We start from the raw sequence: 15,896 nt of genomic DNA on the forward strand, positions 1-15,896 counted from the left end.
TACCGAACCTTACAGACACACAAATAAACAGTAAATAAAGACAACTGTTGGAGAAAGGATTAAAATACAATGTAAATCCAGAAATAGATGAAGATTACATAGAAAATCTAATTATAGACACAGAAAGGGTATTGACAAGGCAAGATAGGAGAGAAAACAGCAGTGTCAGTGTTGGATTAACTAGAGAACTAATAATAAAAAAAGAAATCCATGATATAATAACCAATATGAAAACACAACAAATCAAAAACAACACAAACACAGAAACTATAACACTAAAAAAACTAAAACTTCAGAATCGTAATGTCATCATTTCAAAAGGAGACAAGGGGAACACAGTAATGCTTATATACGGAGAACAATACACTGAAAACAACAAGAATTCAGTTCACGAAATAAGATTACAAAACAGAAATCAGGCCAAACAAACATTCCAGACAAAAAAATACCACTCTGCAAAATTTAGACATCACATTGGATAACACAGATAAAAGAAAGCTGACACAGATTAGTCCCACTGCATCTGTCCTCGAAAGCAACCAAAGATCCAAAAACCAGGTCTTCCTGTGAGACCAATAGTGGATTCCAGAAAATCCCCCACTTAGAAGCTTGCAGGATACATGTTAAAATTACTGGCTGAAATTTCAAAGTACAAGAAGACAGAACCATTAAAAATACAACAAGTAAAAGATATAAAAATCCCAGACCCAGCAACACTCCTCTATATAAAAATCCCAGACCCAGCAACACTCCTCTCATTTGATATAGAAAGCATACATTCCAATATACCAGTACCAGAAACAATAGCAATTATAAGTAAGAACCTGAAAACTCATAGCCAACTCTCTGATGAACAGATTAAGGAAATACATTAATAAAGCTCATAACAGAACAAAATTACTTCCAATTCAATAATGAATTTTATTTACAAGAAGGAGGATTACCAATGGGATCCCCAGTGTCAGGTGCCTTAGCAACTACTTTTATAAACCACATTGAACAGATAATTTTCTCAAAAATAATAGCAAAAGAATACAACATACTATACTGGTTCAGGTATATGAATGACATTCTCTGCTTATTAGATGAACCATGAACAAAAATTGAAAAATTACATACGGACATCAACAAGGTATATGAAAATATAAAATGCACAATGTAAAGAGAACAGAATAACCAAATTGACTTTCTGGATATAACAATAAAAAAAAAAAACAATAAGCATATGTTTGAAATTTACTGTAAACCCACAGCAACTGACATTATCATCTCCCAATCCTCGAACCACCCACAGTCACAAAAACAAGCAGCACTTCAACACATGCTCCATAGACTCAACACAGTCCCACTCAACAAAGAAAACTACCAAAAAGAACTGGATATAATAATACAGATAGCCCAAAACACTGGATACACTAGTAACAGTCAGAAAGCATAAACAACAAAATTAAAAGTAAGATAAAAGCGGAAAACACAAAACCATTGACAGCATCACAACAGAACCAAACAAAATCACAGTCACTCAGTACCATAAAACTACACAAAATAATTAGGAAAACATAAGAGAAAACACAAGATAGCGTACAATGATGTACAAACACAAACTCACTCATAAAATCACTAACATTTTCAAAAGACAAGAATAAACATAGCATACACAACAAACAATTCTAACGAAAAATACATCCCAGAATGGACAGAAAACAAAGATCTATAGCAGAAAGCAGGTATATATCAATTACAGTATAACACTTATGATGGCACATACATAGGACAAACAGGTAGAACATTTGATGTCAGATACAAGGAACACATGAGAGCTTGGAGGTATGTGACAAACCACTCCACATTTGCAGAACACCTAAGAGAACAGAGTCACAAACCAACCACCAGAGAAGAAGAAGACATAAAAATAATTAGACTCAACAATTAAAGACACCACCTAATACTGCAAGAAAATTATCACATACAGAAAACCAAAGCAGAAAATAAAACCCTGTTTGAATGATCAAGTACATACACCAACAACTCATTGTTTATACCAATAGGTAAAATATTAGAGTAAGACTACAACAGAATACTATTATCATATTGATAATAATAATAATAATAATAATAATAATAATTTCCCGGCCCCCCTTCCACTCACTTGTCCATGAACCTCTCCACAAAACATTTAAATCAAAACTCAGATAAAAAAAAAATCAATGGATGCGCGTGCCCCCCCCCCCCCCCCCCCCCCCCCACACACACACACACAGAGAGAGAGAGAGAGAGAGAGAGAGAGAGAGAGAGAGAGAGAGAGAACAGTAATGAATAGATGTTTGTTTGCAGCATATACTTTGTTAGGTTGTCAACATGTACATGTACATGAACAAACCAAACTGGATGAGATACACAGTGAACTCAAAGTCGTTCTGTTTATATTTGTGTTACGTCTATATTGGGATAGAAGACTGATAGTACATCAAAACAATAAGTGCAAACAAAATGAAAAGTGCGAAGAAAAATGTTCGAAACACAAAAAACATGTTTTGAAAATAGATCAGTAGTGTGACCTTCATGTGACTAGATGGGAGGAAACACCAATGCTAACTAAAAACAGGAAGAACCATAAGCAGTCACTTATTTACATAAAAAGTGAACTTTTTATAATCTACGAATAATACATATCAAATCAAAAGTGTATGATAATTAAATCATTACAGATCCCACTGATGATGCCTTAAAGTGAAAAAAGCTGCAATGTGTCTGGGAAAATAAAATACAGTGCAGCAAGAGAAGGTGATTTTATTTACAAAAGAAATACTTTGGTGCATGCTGCAGAGGATGGCCACAGAAACAAATTCGTTAGTCTCTGAATGGTTCCATTAAACCATTCTTTGCCATTTTCATTACCTTAATTGAAACATATTTAGAGCACTATTTATGATTTGAAGGAAATGTGACAAACTGATTTACAGTATAACAGATTTGCTCCCAGTATTGTCAGTTTATGTATTTTGTAGGATTTTAGTGATTTTCTATAATTTCTAGCAAATATAAATACTGTCCTAGATTTCTTGGTGTCTTTTTGTTTTTGGTCATTCTTTCCAGTTTAATAGCATCCCCACTTCTTTGTTGACAGTCTCAGAAACTTGATTCTGTTTGTAGTTAGGTGGTCTAAGATATTTACTTTGCATCTGGACTATCTGTTAATAAGCCAGCTTAACTTTCATGTTGAGTATGCAATCATGACATGAAACTCTTAGAACCATTTGAGTTGCTATTATTTTATGATGAAACACAAAGTAAACACACAGTCAGACCACCTGTTTCCTACCTGAATGAGAGAAATTAGTCCAACCTCTTCTATCAGATATCCACCAGAAGTAAGTTAACCTTTCAGTTTTGAGTGCATCTTAGAAGTAAACCATAATGCAGGCAACCAACACAAAAGCCAAATGGTTACAAATCAGAATGCCAAATCTTAAACAAATATTACAGAAAACACAAAAAATATACAGGGTAGTTGTAATTAAACTTTTGCTACTTGGTAGACCCCCATGAATGGTGAGTGATCATAGGACAGTGAACCTTTAGAGAAACATTTTAAGGACTGTGGAAGAGAGATACAGAATAAGCCATTGAAAGAAACACATTTTAGTTTCCACATGAGAGGCTAACATTTGTTAATTGCATGCCGTACTTACATTCTAGAGCAAAGATGTTGCTCATTGTTTTTATGCCCATAGGTTGGACAGTAGGCTGTATTGCCTGCAAAAATTGATGATTCCACAGCTAGTTTGGCAACTCATATTTATTGCAGTCTTACCAATGAAAAAAAAAAGTTCCACATAAGAAACTGGCAGCAGATGAGATTGTCCTTCATTGATATGAATGTAGCAACATAAAGTGTGTGTTTTGTACTGGATCTTGACACAGGTCATGATGTAGGTCATGATGTAATCACTGCTGCAGAACTATGCTGTAGTACCAGGTCCCAAACAGAGTGATGATGGCTTCTAGGGCAGCGTAACGGAGTGCTGCAGTGTGGTGCATATCTATAGTTGACTGTGCTCCAATGAATGGAATGCTGTAGGTGACCAGTGAGAATGGCCTGAAGTGAAGCTGTGACCGCAACTGGCCTCTGGAGCGTGCTCCATGGCTTAAGTACACCATGGTACAGGAATATCTGAGAGGTTTCAAGGCTCATGTGATCTGTGGACGTTTAGATAGACTGAGATAGTGTATGATAGCAGTGCCACCACTGTTGCTGTGCACACTGTCAGTATGCGATGGTAGCGGTCCCTGGTGCTGACCCTGTAAACAGAATGTTTACAATCAGAACCGAATACAAACACAGGAAGTATTGGCGAGACACATAACTGTTTGTTTCTGGATGAGGAGTACGTGCAGGAGTGAGGAGCAGCAATCCACAGGGTGTAGCATTGTGCCAGTACAGGAGTAGCAGGGGCCCAACCGTGGGTGTACTCCATCCTTCCCCCGTAGATGGCACAGCCTTCCTAAGAGAGTCCTGCACTAGGCAGTGCGAGGGTGGTTTTATCATCATGGAAGACTAGCTGGCCCACCTAAGCCAGCAGGAGAGACACCGCCACGACTTGTGATAGAACTTCCTTCACGGCAGCCCTAGAAGCACTGAAGGAGACTGCTAGACTGTTGGTGGCCAAGTTTGGGGCAGCCAGGTAAGGTAGTCGGGTCGGAGCAATGCTGGATGAGAGCCTGTGGAAGGCCCGTACATGCCAGAGAGCCACCTGTTGAAAGAGAGAAATGTGACAAAACATGATGTGGTAGTCAGGAGACATAAGGAAACAAGCGAAATCACTAGTGGTGCATGTGCGTGAGGCAGAACGGGGGACTGCATGTAGGCATATTGTTGCGCACCAGAGCACGCAGTTGTGCCCGAAGAGATGTGGAGACTGACCACAGCAGCAGCAGAGACAGTGCCATCGAGAGTCAAGGCGACGGAGACAGGGCTGAGCACCGGCAGGCCGGCGACAAGAGATGTTGATTCAGTGGTCACATGGCTAGTGGCAGTAGCTATGGGGCCGGTTGTGGTGGGGACAGGAGGGTCGAGGATCGGCTGCAACACGAGCGAAACTGGGAGGAGAGGCGGCAGCCACTGCACCAGATGCGGAGATGGTGGAGAAAGACACCAATTGAAAAACAAGCAAAGGAGCATGGATGAGAGGAGAGGGACTTTGAGGATCAGGTGATATGTGGACATAAGATAGTCTGTAACAGCAGCACCACCATTGTTGCTGCACGTGCTCATTGAGTTTCAATCAGTACCAAATACAAGCACAGGAAGTACTGGCGAGAAGCATAACTGTTTGTCTCCGAAGGAGGAGCGCTTGCGGGAGTTACAAGCAGTAACCCGCAGTGTGTAACATCGTGCCAAGGAGTAGCAGCACAACAGTTGTGATCACCATTTACATCCACGACAGCCTGGAACCACACTAAAGACTGCTCTACTGCTGCCGAAAACATCTCAGGTGGGATTTTGGCTACCTCCTTCACTATACTCATCTTCAACCTTCAATGTGTGTTACTGACCTGCTGATAAAATGTATTCTTCAGGCAACCCCACAGGCAGAAGTCACACAGCTTCAAATCTGGTGATATTAGAGGCCACACAGTTTGGAATGATTGACCAGTGATGTAGTTTTCTCCAAATGTGTTACAGAGTAACTTTTGAGAAAACAGCTTTGTGGGTAAAGCTGTGCTCATGTTGTCCAGACCCATGTTGACTGCAACTGTATTGCACACTGATGCTTATGTTTCAACCCTACGTCACTTTACCAGAACCAGCATTTAATGGCAATTCATGACAGTACCACTACTAACAACTCAAATTCTGCAGTGCACAGTCTGAACACCATTCCAATACCTCTCTTCCACTTACTGAATAAGCACCAATTCCAGCCTTCCTTCAACCCATCTACATTGTGAATTTTAGTGTGATGTACATATTCAAATGGAGAGGTCTTTCATAGTGAATACATTGTAGCAATCACAAGATTTCCTGGTGATATTCTGCAGGGAGAAGCTAGTGATGGAAAATCAGTCTGCAATACAAAGTAAACTGATATTGACATCAACTTCAGACAAATTAAGAAACCTGAACCACTTAATTTAGTCTAAATTGCCCATTTGCCTAGAGTAAAAGGATTTAAAATGCTGTAAATTATACAATTACATGTGTTGGTATGTGCCAGAATGTCCTGTTTTTTGGGAGATCTTAGTAAAAGAGTGAGAAGTATGATGTTTAATCAAAAAATTTAAATGGGAGAAGTAAATGATACAAGAAATATATATCAACACATGAAAAAAAACTAATGACACCATATGCATGTATCAGTAGTCAAAAGTTACTTGAAGATTAACTCGTACATCTGTTGTACAAGAATAGGGACTGATCATAATTATTGTACCCATTTCTCTCTCTCTCTCTCTCTCTCTCTCTCTCTCTCTCTCCCCCCCTCCCCCTCCTTCCCCCCCTCTCCCCCCCTCCCCCCCCTCCCCCCCTCTCCCCCCCTTCCCCCCCCCCCCTTCCCCCTCTCCAGAATGGAGAGCAAACAGACGTCGGCTGAGCACTGCTATTGCTAACCTGGGGACTCTTGAGCTAGTTGTTAATCAGTGCCATCAGCCAGTACCGTGTTACCATAAACTCAGGATGTGCAGCAACCACTTTTGGACAATTCTTGAACTCTTGTGTCTCACACAGGACAGAATCTTTTGGCTTTAATTAACTGTATCATGAGGATGCTACATGCTGCTTGTTAAAAAACCTCAGTAAAGTTTCAACAGAAAACCTAAAAGGTCCTGTGCAGAACCACTACACCATGCCAGAACCAACAAATCCCTTAAGTAACATACCTTTGCCGTAAAGACTTCCATTGGAGGAAAGACAGGAGAAAAGAAAGAGAAAAAACATCTCCTCTAAGATAACTCCTATACCAGACCAGGATACCCATTGAGAAACTGAAATATGTTGTGCAGAGAAGACTTTTGTGCAGATGTGCCCAGGAGAAACATTTTAAAGTTTATAATGCATCTGTGTGAAGTGGTTACAACTACAAAAAGAATAACTTTAAGAGGGAGAGAGGTAGAGCAGGAGTACCTACTTTTCTAAATAATGCTAATTACTCCTGTGTACACCATTCCAGTGTCAATCTATGTACATCATAATATAACTGTAACATCATTGAAGAAACAATACCAATTATGGACTCTGTCTCAGTTTACCCATAGTGCGCACAACCACAGCATAATGTTGTTGCTTGTTACATCTCTCTGTGTTGGAAAGCAGTTCTTGAGTCAAGGCTGAAGTTCATGAACATGGACAGTATTTCAAAATGAACCATTTTGGCTGTGTGTATGGGTGCATTATCATCTTGGAATATGGCAGTGTTTGGCAGCAATATGCTGCTCATAGTAAGTACTTCTTTGTCGAGGATGTTGATGGATTAATTTGCAATAATCCAACAAATGAGGGTAATGATAGGACCAGCTGAATACCACAACATAGCAACCCAAATCGTAATGGAATCTCCCCCATGCTTGACTGTTGGAAACAAAGAGGCCAGACCATAGGCTTCTTTATGGGCTCTCCATGGATAAACCCGGCCGTTTGAAGAAAACAGTGCAAACAAAGATCCATTGGATCGTACCACATTCTTCCAGTCATCAAGTGTCCAGGTTTTATGATCGTGGTACCACTTCTTTTACAGTTTTGTGTTGGCTTCCGTTATTAAAGATTTCACAATTGCCACCCTTTCATGAATGTTAGCCTTATGGAGCTCCCACCATCCTGTTTTTGTTGACACAGTATTACTCAAATGAGTGTCGAGTTCTGCAGACGCTTTTGCTATGGTAGTTTTTACACCATCTGGTCAACAATTATTTGTAATGCTCAATGATATTTGTCAGCTAACTTTGGCTTTCACCCCCACAATGCCTCTTCACAAATGTTGTTTTACCATGTTTAATGTATGCTGTCATACCCTGGATACTGTCACTGAGGAAACATTAAACAATTCATCAGTTTTTGTCACGGATGCTCCCGCTAACCACACGTCAATGAGTTGCCCTTTTTGGAAGTCTGAGAGATTACACATTTCACTGACTGCTTGTGTTAATTGTTGCATAACAAAGTGTATAATACACTGAAAGATAATGTCCAAGATGTGGTGTGTCATCTGTGCACTGCAGCCACATCACATTATTTACATGTATGCATTGGTGCCAACTTGCAGCAAGATGTAGGATATTGCATTTTGTTCATACTATTTTGTCCCCCTCCACTCCCCTCATGTAAATTTTACTCTAACAAGATGCCTGATCCAACATTATAATTCAGAACTGTCCCTTTAAATTTCAGGTACACACCCAATGTAAATATAACATTCTTCTTTTGTAAATATTGTTCACTGTTGCGCAAATGAGATAGAGTGCATTTAAATAAGGCATTACTCATATATTGTGAAGATGACAACAGTTTTAAATGTTTGGAATCTTTTATTGTTGATTTTAATAAGAGAGCACAGTTTAGATTTCTACATAACTTCTTGATAAAAATACATTTTCATGAAAGCCAATTACTTATTTCGACATTCTGAAAGCAAAAGGTATGTGGTGGATTAACTTTAATCTTATGAGAAATGCAGTCACAATATTTCATCTCCAATTTAAATATTAACAACACATTTGGCCCAAACACATTTTGAACACCAATGTTCACAATAATATCTCACTTTCCCTTAGATTCCAATGCAAGAAGCATGTATTCTTATCACTATGCCAAAAATGGTGAGTAGTGTACAATAAGTGCACCTAAGTATCACTAATGTATGTATTAATGAAAATAATCAGTTTTTGAAAATATGATGTAATTGGATGGATAAAAATCTACTCACCAAGCAGCGACAAGAGAACACGCATATAATGGTATTTAAGTTTGCAAGCTTTCAGAGCAGGTGGCTCCGTCTTCTTGCAGAAGGGTTGAAGGAGAATCCTTCTGCCAGGAGGAGAAGCCACTGGCACCAAAAGCTTGCAAATTTAAGTACCATTCCATCAAGTGTTCCCCTGCCGACAATTGATGAGTAGATCTTTTATGTATCTAATTAAATCGTCAATGTATATAACAGAGCTCCAATTATTACTCTACTTCTCAAGGGCTCAGAACTGTTGCACTCAATCTTCATGAATGTCCTCTTTCCTCATTAATAATTTATGTTTTTCGCCATTTTGCTCCCTATATATCTTAAATTGTTGCCAATCAATGATTTTCAGGTGAATATGATGATGTATATTAGCCTCATAGGTCATTAAGTTGTATACACAATTCACTTGGTGTTCTCCAAATGGAGACACACAAGGCAAGTGATCACAGAGGCAGTCACCTCAGGTCTTTGCCAGCTTCTTCCGACACCACACAAAACCCGCACATGACTACTGCACATGCTGATGATGTCATAAACAGTGTACATCTTGCTGATAAGACACGAGACGTGCATTCGTGATGACTGCTGTTCGACTCCCCGTTTTGTCACCAAGATTCAGTTTTATTTGCGGTTTCTCTATAAATCGCTTGAGGCAAATGCTGGAATGGTTCTTCCGTACTCCATCTGTGATAATCTTGTCATCTATGGGACATTAAACTCGAATCTTCTTTCCTTCTGAACATGGACCTATTCATCAGTAATGATTATTTCTCAAAGAAAAACAGTTCTTTGCTCGCTTACATTTAGTTCTAGTGCCATACACAACACCCAGATACTCGTACAAAATCGTATCCAAGTAGTTTCAGTGCTATAATTTCAGAGGTTGCTTTCAGGTAAATGTTGGGGAGGTCTCATCTTGGAATAGAAAACATTCTTTTGTGATTTATTTTAAAAGCAAAAAATCAAATAAATAATTGTCTGTTGATGTAGTGTAGGATTTTGACAGTGAAGTGTGTTATTTCTGTTTCAGGACACAACTGACGAAAGTGTGATATGGTCATTCGTATTTTACATTTTTGAAGTTGCGTTTGATATAATGTTTATTTGACGAATTTGATATTTGGTGAGAAACATATATTTTAAAGTATGTCTTTGAATGTTTTTACAACTATAGCTTTGAACTAAATTATCACTGATCTGATGTGTTTATTTTTGCAGCATTTGTAATGTTCCTGAGAGGCCAGGACAATGAAGTGAATGAAACAAAGTATTTCATTAGTGAATTCAGGACTTCTTCCTCCAGAAACATCAGTCTTTGGTGTTAAAAGGTGATGCTAGTGTGCTGTGAATAATGAGCTTTCCTGTGATGAATTATCACATTATCCTGCGACAGAATGTGTCCGATGATTTTTATACTTCGTCCATTTAGATGACTTTCCACTAAATAATTGTGCTTGAAATTAATATTTCAAGCATTTGAACATTAATTCCCTCAACTGTTTAATTGTAAGACATAATGGCTTGACTGAGTATTGTGTGGAATTTCACTGCACTGGTGTAGCTATACTGTGTTATTGTCTGGATAGTACAATAAATAGTGGCCAGTATCAAATACTGCGGCAACAGCTGAAATTATGTGCAGTGTGGTAATTGTGTATAGTTAATGCTTTAAGATGATTTAAAGTACAACTCATGTCTTCAAAGTGTGATATTCTGAAATGTGGCACAGTCACTACATTTCAATATGTTTTTTGTCAAACATTATTTACGTTGTGCTGATGGGCAGTTAATACTCCACCCGTTTTATGTGCCATTCGAGAGAAAGGTATTTGAGTCAACGTACCTGACAGATTAAAACTATGCACTAATGTGTAACATGTGCATAGTCTGTTTCTCTTGGAAATATTAATAATATATCTAAGTAATCAACAGTCTCTCTTCGGTGTTTAGAAAAATAGTTTGTAAGTATTAATAGAGTGAAGCTTTGAATTAAAGTAAATGGGGTGCTCTGAAGAATCAGATGAAAGAGGCTTCCCTGCAATAGGCAAATATTAGGGTTTGAAGTATGATTCACCATGTACCTATAATCTGCCAAAAAATTTAATTTCAACATACAATCCCTCCACTGTAGTGTCGGGTACATTAATGACATTAAAATATTTTGCATGCCAGAGAGAACTATTGTGCTTAGGTTATTGTTATAAGTTTCTGGTAGGATGGTTATTCTTCCTCTTTCAGACGTCCCAGATTTTTATTGTTTGAGTTGGTATTTCTGTACCAAAAACACTATTGTTTATCACTGTCAATCTATTCAACTACTGATCTAGCCAGTTAGTCCACCTTAGTCAGTCACAAAGGGTTGTTCTCTCCTTTACACTTCAACAGTCTACAGTCTACAACTACGAAAGTGCTGGTGTCAAGTGAATATTCTTATATACTGAATTTTCTTGATTCAGAATCTGTTTCTTCAGAATATGGCGTTTCATTTCTATATTACATCATGTAAGTATTTTTTCTTAGTTGTTTCAATGTATTTAAATGGAGAGACAGTAATAACTGTGTGTCACAGGTCTGTAATTGAAGACAGTGTAATTTATGTTTCTACCTACATGGCAACATCTCTTTTTTACTAAGTTCTAGTTTTCTTTGGTTCCTACTAGCTTTTGGATGCGTATCATTGTTGCTATACATATAAAATGGCATAATATTCTTTACGGTTTGTGATTCCTTTTGTGTATGTGATCTGCCCTAAGTTTAGAAGCTATGTTTTATTATCGAGACACAAAATTGACGCCGGCCGGAGTGGCCGAGCGGTTCTAGGCGCTACAGTCTGGAACCGCGAGACCGCTACGGTCGCAGGTTCGAATCCTGCTTTGGGCATGGATGTGTGTGATGTCCTTCGGTTAGTTAGATTTAAGTAGTTGTAAGTTCTAGGGGACTGATGACCACAGCAGTTAAGTCCCGTAGTGCTCAGAGCCATTTGAACCATTTTGAACAAAATTGACTTTCTCATCCAGTATATCTCATGTGTCCATTGACTATGGAACTGGAAATACTGGTGTTGCATTCTCTCTCTCTCTCTCTCTCTGTCTGTCCTGATTTTATGAAACACGCATTCTAAGTAATCATTGTCCTATGGAGCACTTGAAAAGCTGGTGATGTCAAGAATATTCACAAACACCAAAAGCATAAGATCCTTTGGGTACTTTCCAAAGTACATTCCCAAAACAAAATCAATACTCTTATCTGTGGACTGTGTTGCTATCATTGACAAAATGGTGGATGTCAGTGGCTTCTTACTTTATTATTTACTTACAGTGAGTATCATTTGCACCCTGTTCTTTGGTAATGTTTAGTTGCCTATTCCATTCGGATACTGTTGTAATGTGTTGGCTGATCACTCAGCATTATCTGTCCATTTCATCGAGTAGGTTGAAATAGTGAAAGTATTTGTTAATGTATTATGTTATGAAAACTAGCCCTAATATCATTACAGCAATGGGAAGTCCGTTTTGAAATGTAAATAATGGTCAAAGGTCAGTCCAAAGATAGTGGTGGTCTGTTCTTTTGATCGCTATTGTCCGTGATACCAAAAATGGTTGTTATTTATTTAAGATTAAGTAGAAGTGTAGTTCTAACATACTGTTGTTTAAACTGAATGTGTCTATGGCATGTTATGTATGTATTCTCCATTGAAATATCAATATTTATTATGTTACTCCTCATATGAAGCCTGCTTTATGACACATATGAATGAGATCTTGTGTTAAATATTTTTTTTTAGTATTAAGGTTAGCATAGCATGATATAAACTGACTAAACAGTTGTATAGGACCAATCTCATATGACAGACCTAGGGTGGGCAGTGTCATCTGATTAAAAAACCTATATTTTTTGTAGGCAGTCAATTTCTCTTCCCTGTGAGATGTTTGTAGTTGTCACCCAAAATGACATTAAAAACCTTGTCTTCCTTGTACTATGAAATTTGTGAAATACTGTGCTATGGTTTTTATTTGTAATTTAGTCTGATAAGCACAAATGTTAATAAAATATTTGTAATTATTTGTATGTTTTAATAGTTCATTTTCATGTATTTTTGATTAAAAAAATCAGTGCTGTTTTGTTTGTGTTAACAGTTAACATAACCAAGACAGATATTACTTGCAGTCTATGCATGTTGGAATTGGCGTTTTAAGGGCTGTATTTGTCGTGTAGTGAAAACCCGTGCATTTTATGTGTAGTGAAAAATGTGAAAGTGTTTGGTACTCAGAAAAATGACAGTCGAGGAATGCCATTTTTTTCTATCTGAATGATACAGGAAGATAGTTAGCAACAACTGGTCTTGGGTGTGTTGAGCAGACATACTGAAGCTACTTCCCAATTTGTAGTTTATTTAGTATTTTTATTTTCCTATTTGACATTTGGATTAGTACTGCAACCTGAATCAGGTGGCAGCACATAGTTGAGACATTTAATCGATTCATAAGACTTTATGGTTTTTGTACCACTGTATTCAGTATTATCTTATTATTGTAGTTACAGTAGGATTGATAGAAAATGTGTATAGATGCTGGTAAAATTGGTAACAGTCCATAAACAACCGGAAATCCAGTCAATTACACTCATCTAGCAGTATTTTTTTTTACATTGAATTCCAGCTGTTTTAGAGAAACTGACATATTGAGTGAAATGTAACAGTATCTAATGCTCTGAAATAGTGAGTTTAAAATTCATGTTTGAGCATTCAGATTTAAGTTGCATCAGGTTTGCAGTACACACCATAATCAATTTTCCATGGTGTCTTCAATTCCCTAACTTGTTCCAAAAAAATATGCAACCCCATGACTTGTAGAATTCAGTATACATGTGGGCACTGCCCCTGCATATGATTTTCAATTAGCCAATACCCCTGCACGGTGTCTAGGGTTAGAATAGATCCATGGCCATTCCTTGCATGACCGAGTGAGGTGGCGCATTGGTTAGACACTGGACTCGCATTTGGGAGGACGACGGTTCAATCCTGCGTCCGGCCATCCTGATTTAGGTTTCCCATGATTTCCCTAAATCGCTCCAGGCAAATACCGGGATGGTTCCTTTCAAAGGGCACAGCAGACTTCTTTCCCCATCCTTCCCTAATCTGATGAGACCGATGACCTCGCTGTCTCGTCTCCTTCCCCAAACAACCCAACCCCATTCCTTGCGTGTCATAAGAGGTGAGTAATAGGAGTCTTTTTGTTTGGTCACATTTTTACTTTGGTATTTTGACTATTGTTTGGACATCTGAAGGGTTTTGCTCTTTTCATTTTTGAATGCTTTTTCCCCTCACCATTTTTGACTTTTTAAATTCTGGTATGCATTTTGGGTTTGACCTCCAATTTCCAAATTTTAAAGAAGTGCGGGCTATTTGGGGAAAGACACTTTATTGTGGTGCATTAACTTTCAACTGTTCCCTATTATCTTTTGCACCTACCAATCAAGTGCATCTATCTTTCCCCCCCTGATACCTCAGGGACCACACTGCTGATGATTGAGCTGTAACCTCCCTGTGTCAGTCAAGAAGTAGGTACCTAACCACTTTGAGGGCAATGGCTTCTGCGTCAGGTGGCACCCATGCGGAGAGCCTCCAATTTGAGTGAGTGGCATGGGGCCAGATGATCGTCAATGAAATGGATCAGACTTAATGGTGACCATGCCAACATGACGACCTCACCAGTCAAGAACAGTGACCTTAATGCAGAGATTTACAATTCTATGGCATTTCCGTCTTTGACTATGCATCAAAATGAGAGCCAGGCAAGGAGAAATGGAAGTGGATACTTTGCTGAGCTCTTGGTTTGTTCCAAACTGACTGTGAATCTTTTGCTACAATGAAGCCACTGTTTTTCATTGAAAATATTGAAGATCAGTTTGGGGAGAATGCTGCAATAGAGAAGATGAGAAATGGATCTGTACTGATCAAAACATCGCATGCCGGCAATCATAGGCACTTCAGGCCTGTGTCGGGTTAGGAGATGTACCAGCCACCATTTCTCCTCACAAAAAACTCAACAGAATTCAAGGTGTTATCTTCCATCAGAAGCTAATGCTACAAACTGATCAAGGGCTGCACACTAATCTGGCACAGTGTGCAGTCCATTTTGTTCGCTGCTAACGGGGAACCCAAGGATAATAGAGTGAACACTGGAGCTTTTATCCTAGTCTTTGATGACAACATTTTACCTGAGAAGGTTAAAGTCATGGTTTATAGGTGTTATGTCAGGTCTTATTTTCCTCCTCTGATGATATGATTTAAGTGCCAAAGGCTCGGAAAGATGTCCTCCTGCTGTTCTAATGCAACTGTTGTGTCATGATCTCACATGACACCTCCTGGCTCTGATCATATTCCAGGGCCTGCCCTACAGTGAAGGGAGGGAATGTCAGCTCCCTCAACCCCTACACCTATAGAACTGGTAGTTCCCACACCACTGATGCAGCCAGTGATGCCTAGTCATCCTCTGGCACTGTGAGGGATGAGGACACCTGTCAAAGTGCCCCCTCTCAAGACAAGCACCAGCGGCCACAGCCTGCGGGCAGGAGGAAAGTGTGGTCCTCTTTGCTCCCAGAAGCTAAAATTGGGAAAACTTCACAGAAATCAAAATCTTACAAGGATAAGGAGGGTAAGAAGAAAGATAAACTACTTTCTGATGCTTCAGATGTTCCACTCCCCATCCCTACAGAGGTCAAACCTGTTGTAACTGCGACAGGAACGTTCGCAGGGTTGCCGTAAATGAAAACGCGGCAGGACCAAATGGGAGTGTTCCGCAAACAAACAAGACGGACGAACAGGAATGGAAGGACAAGCACGATGACAGACACCCGAGCAAGACACCAAGATCAAGACAAAGTATTAAGCAACGAGGTCACAAGAGATAACCTCACAAAATAAAAACAACGTCCGCTCATGAACGGGAA

General features: G+C 38.9%; 1 protein-coding gene across 2 annotated transcripts in view; it reads left to right on the forward strand.

Annotated features, from left to right (window-relative positions):
• The window catches only part of LOC126184782 (UPF0669 protein C6orf120 homolog), a 67,376-nt gene extending 54,369 nt beyond the window's left edge, over window positions 1–13,007 (forward strand). For both annotated transcript variants that reach the window (XR_007536877.1, XM_049927346.1), the window contains 2 exons: window positions 9,976–10,068; window positions 10,164–13,007. Coding sequence is in view for 1 of the 2 variants with exons in the window: in XM_049927346.1 (XP_049783303.1) it covers window positions 9,976–10,053 (78 nt within the window). In the remaining variant the exon portion in view is untranslated. The remainder of the gene's footprint in view (window positions 1–9,975; window positions 10,069–10,163) is intronic.
• The last annotated feature ends 2,889 nt before the right edge of the window (window positions 13,008–15,896 follow it).

Source organism: Schistocerca cancellata, chromosome 4 (genome assembly GCF_023864275.1).
Source record: "Schistocerca cancellata isolate TAMUIC-IGC-003103 chromosome 4, iqSchCanc2.1, whole genome shotgun sequence".
Lineage (NCBI taxonomy): Eukaryota > Metazoa > Arthropoda > Insecta > Orthoptera > Acrididae > Schistocerca > Schistocerca cancellata.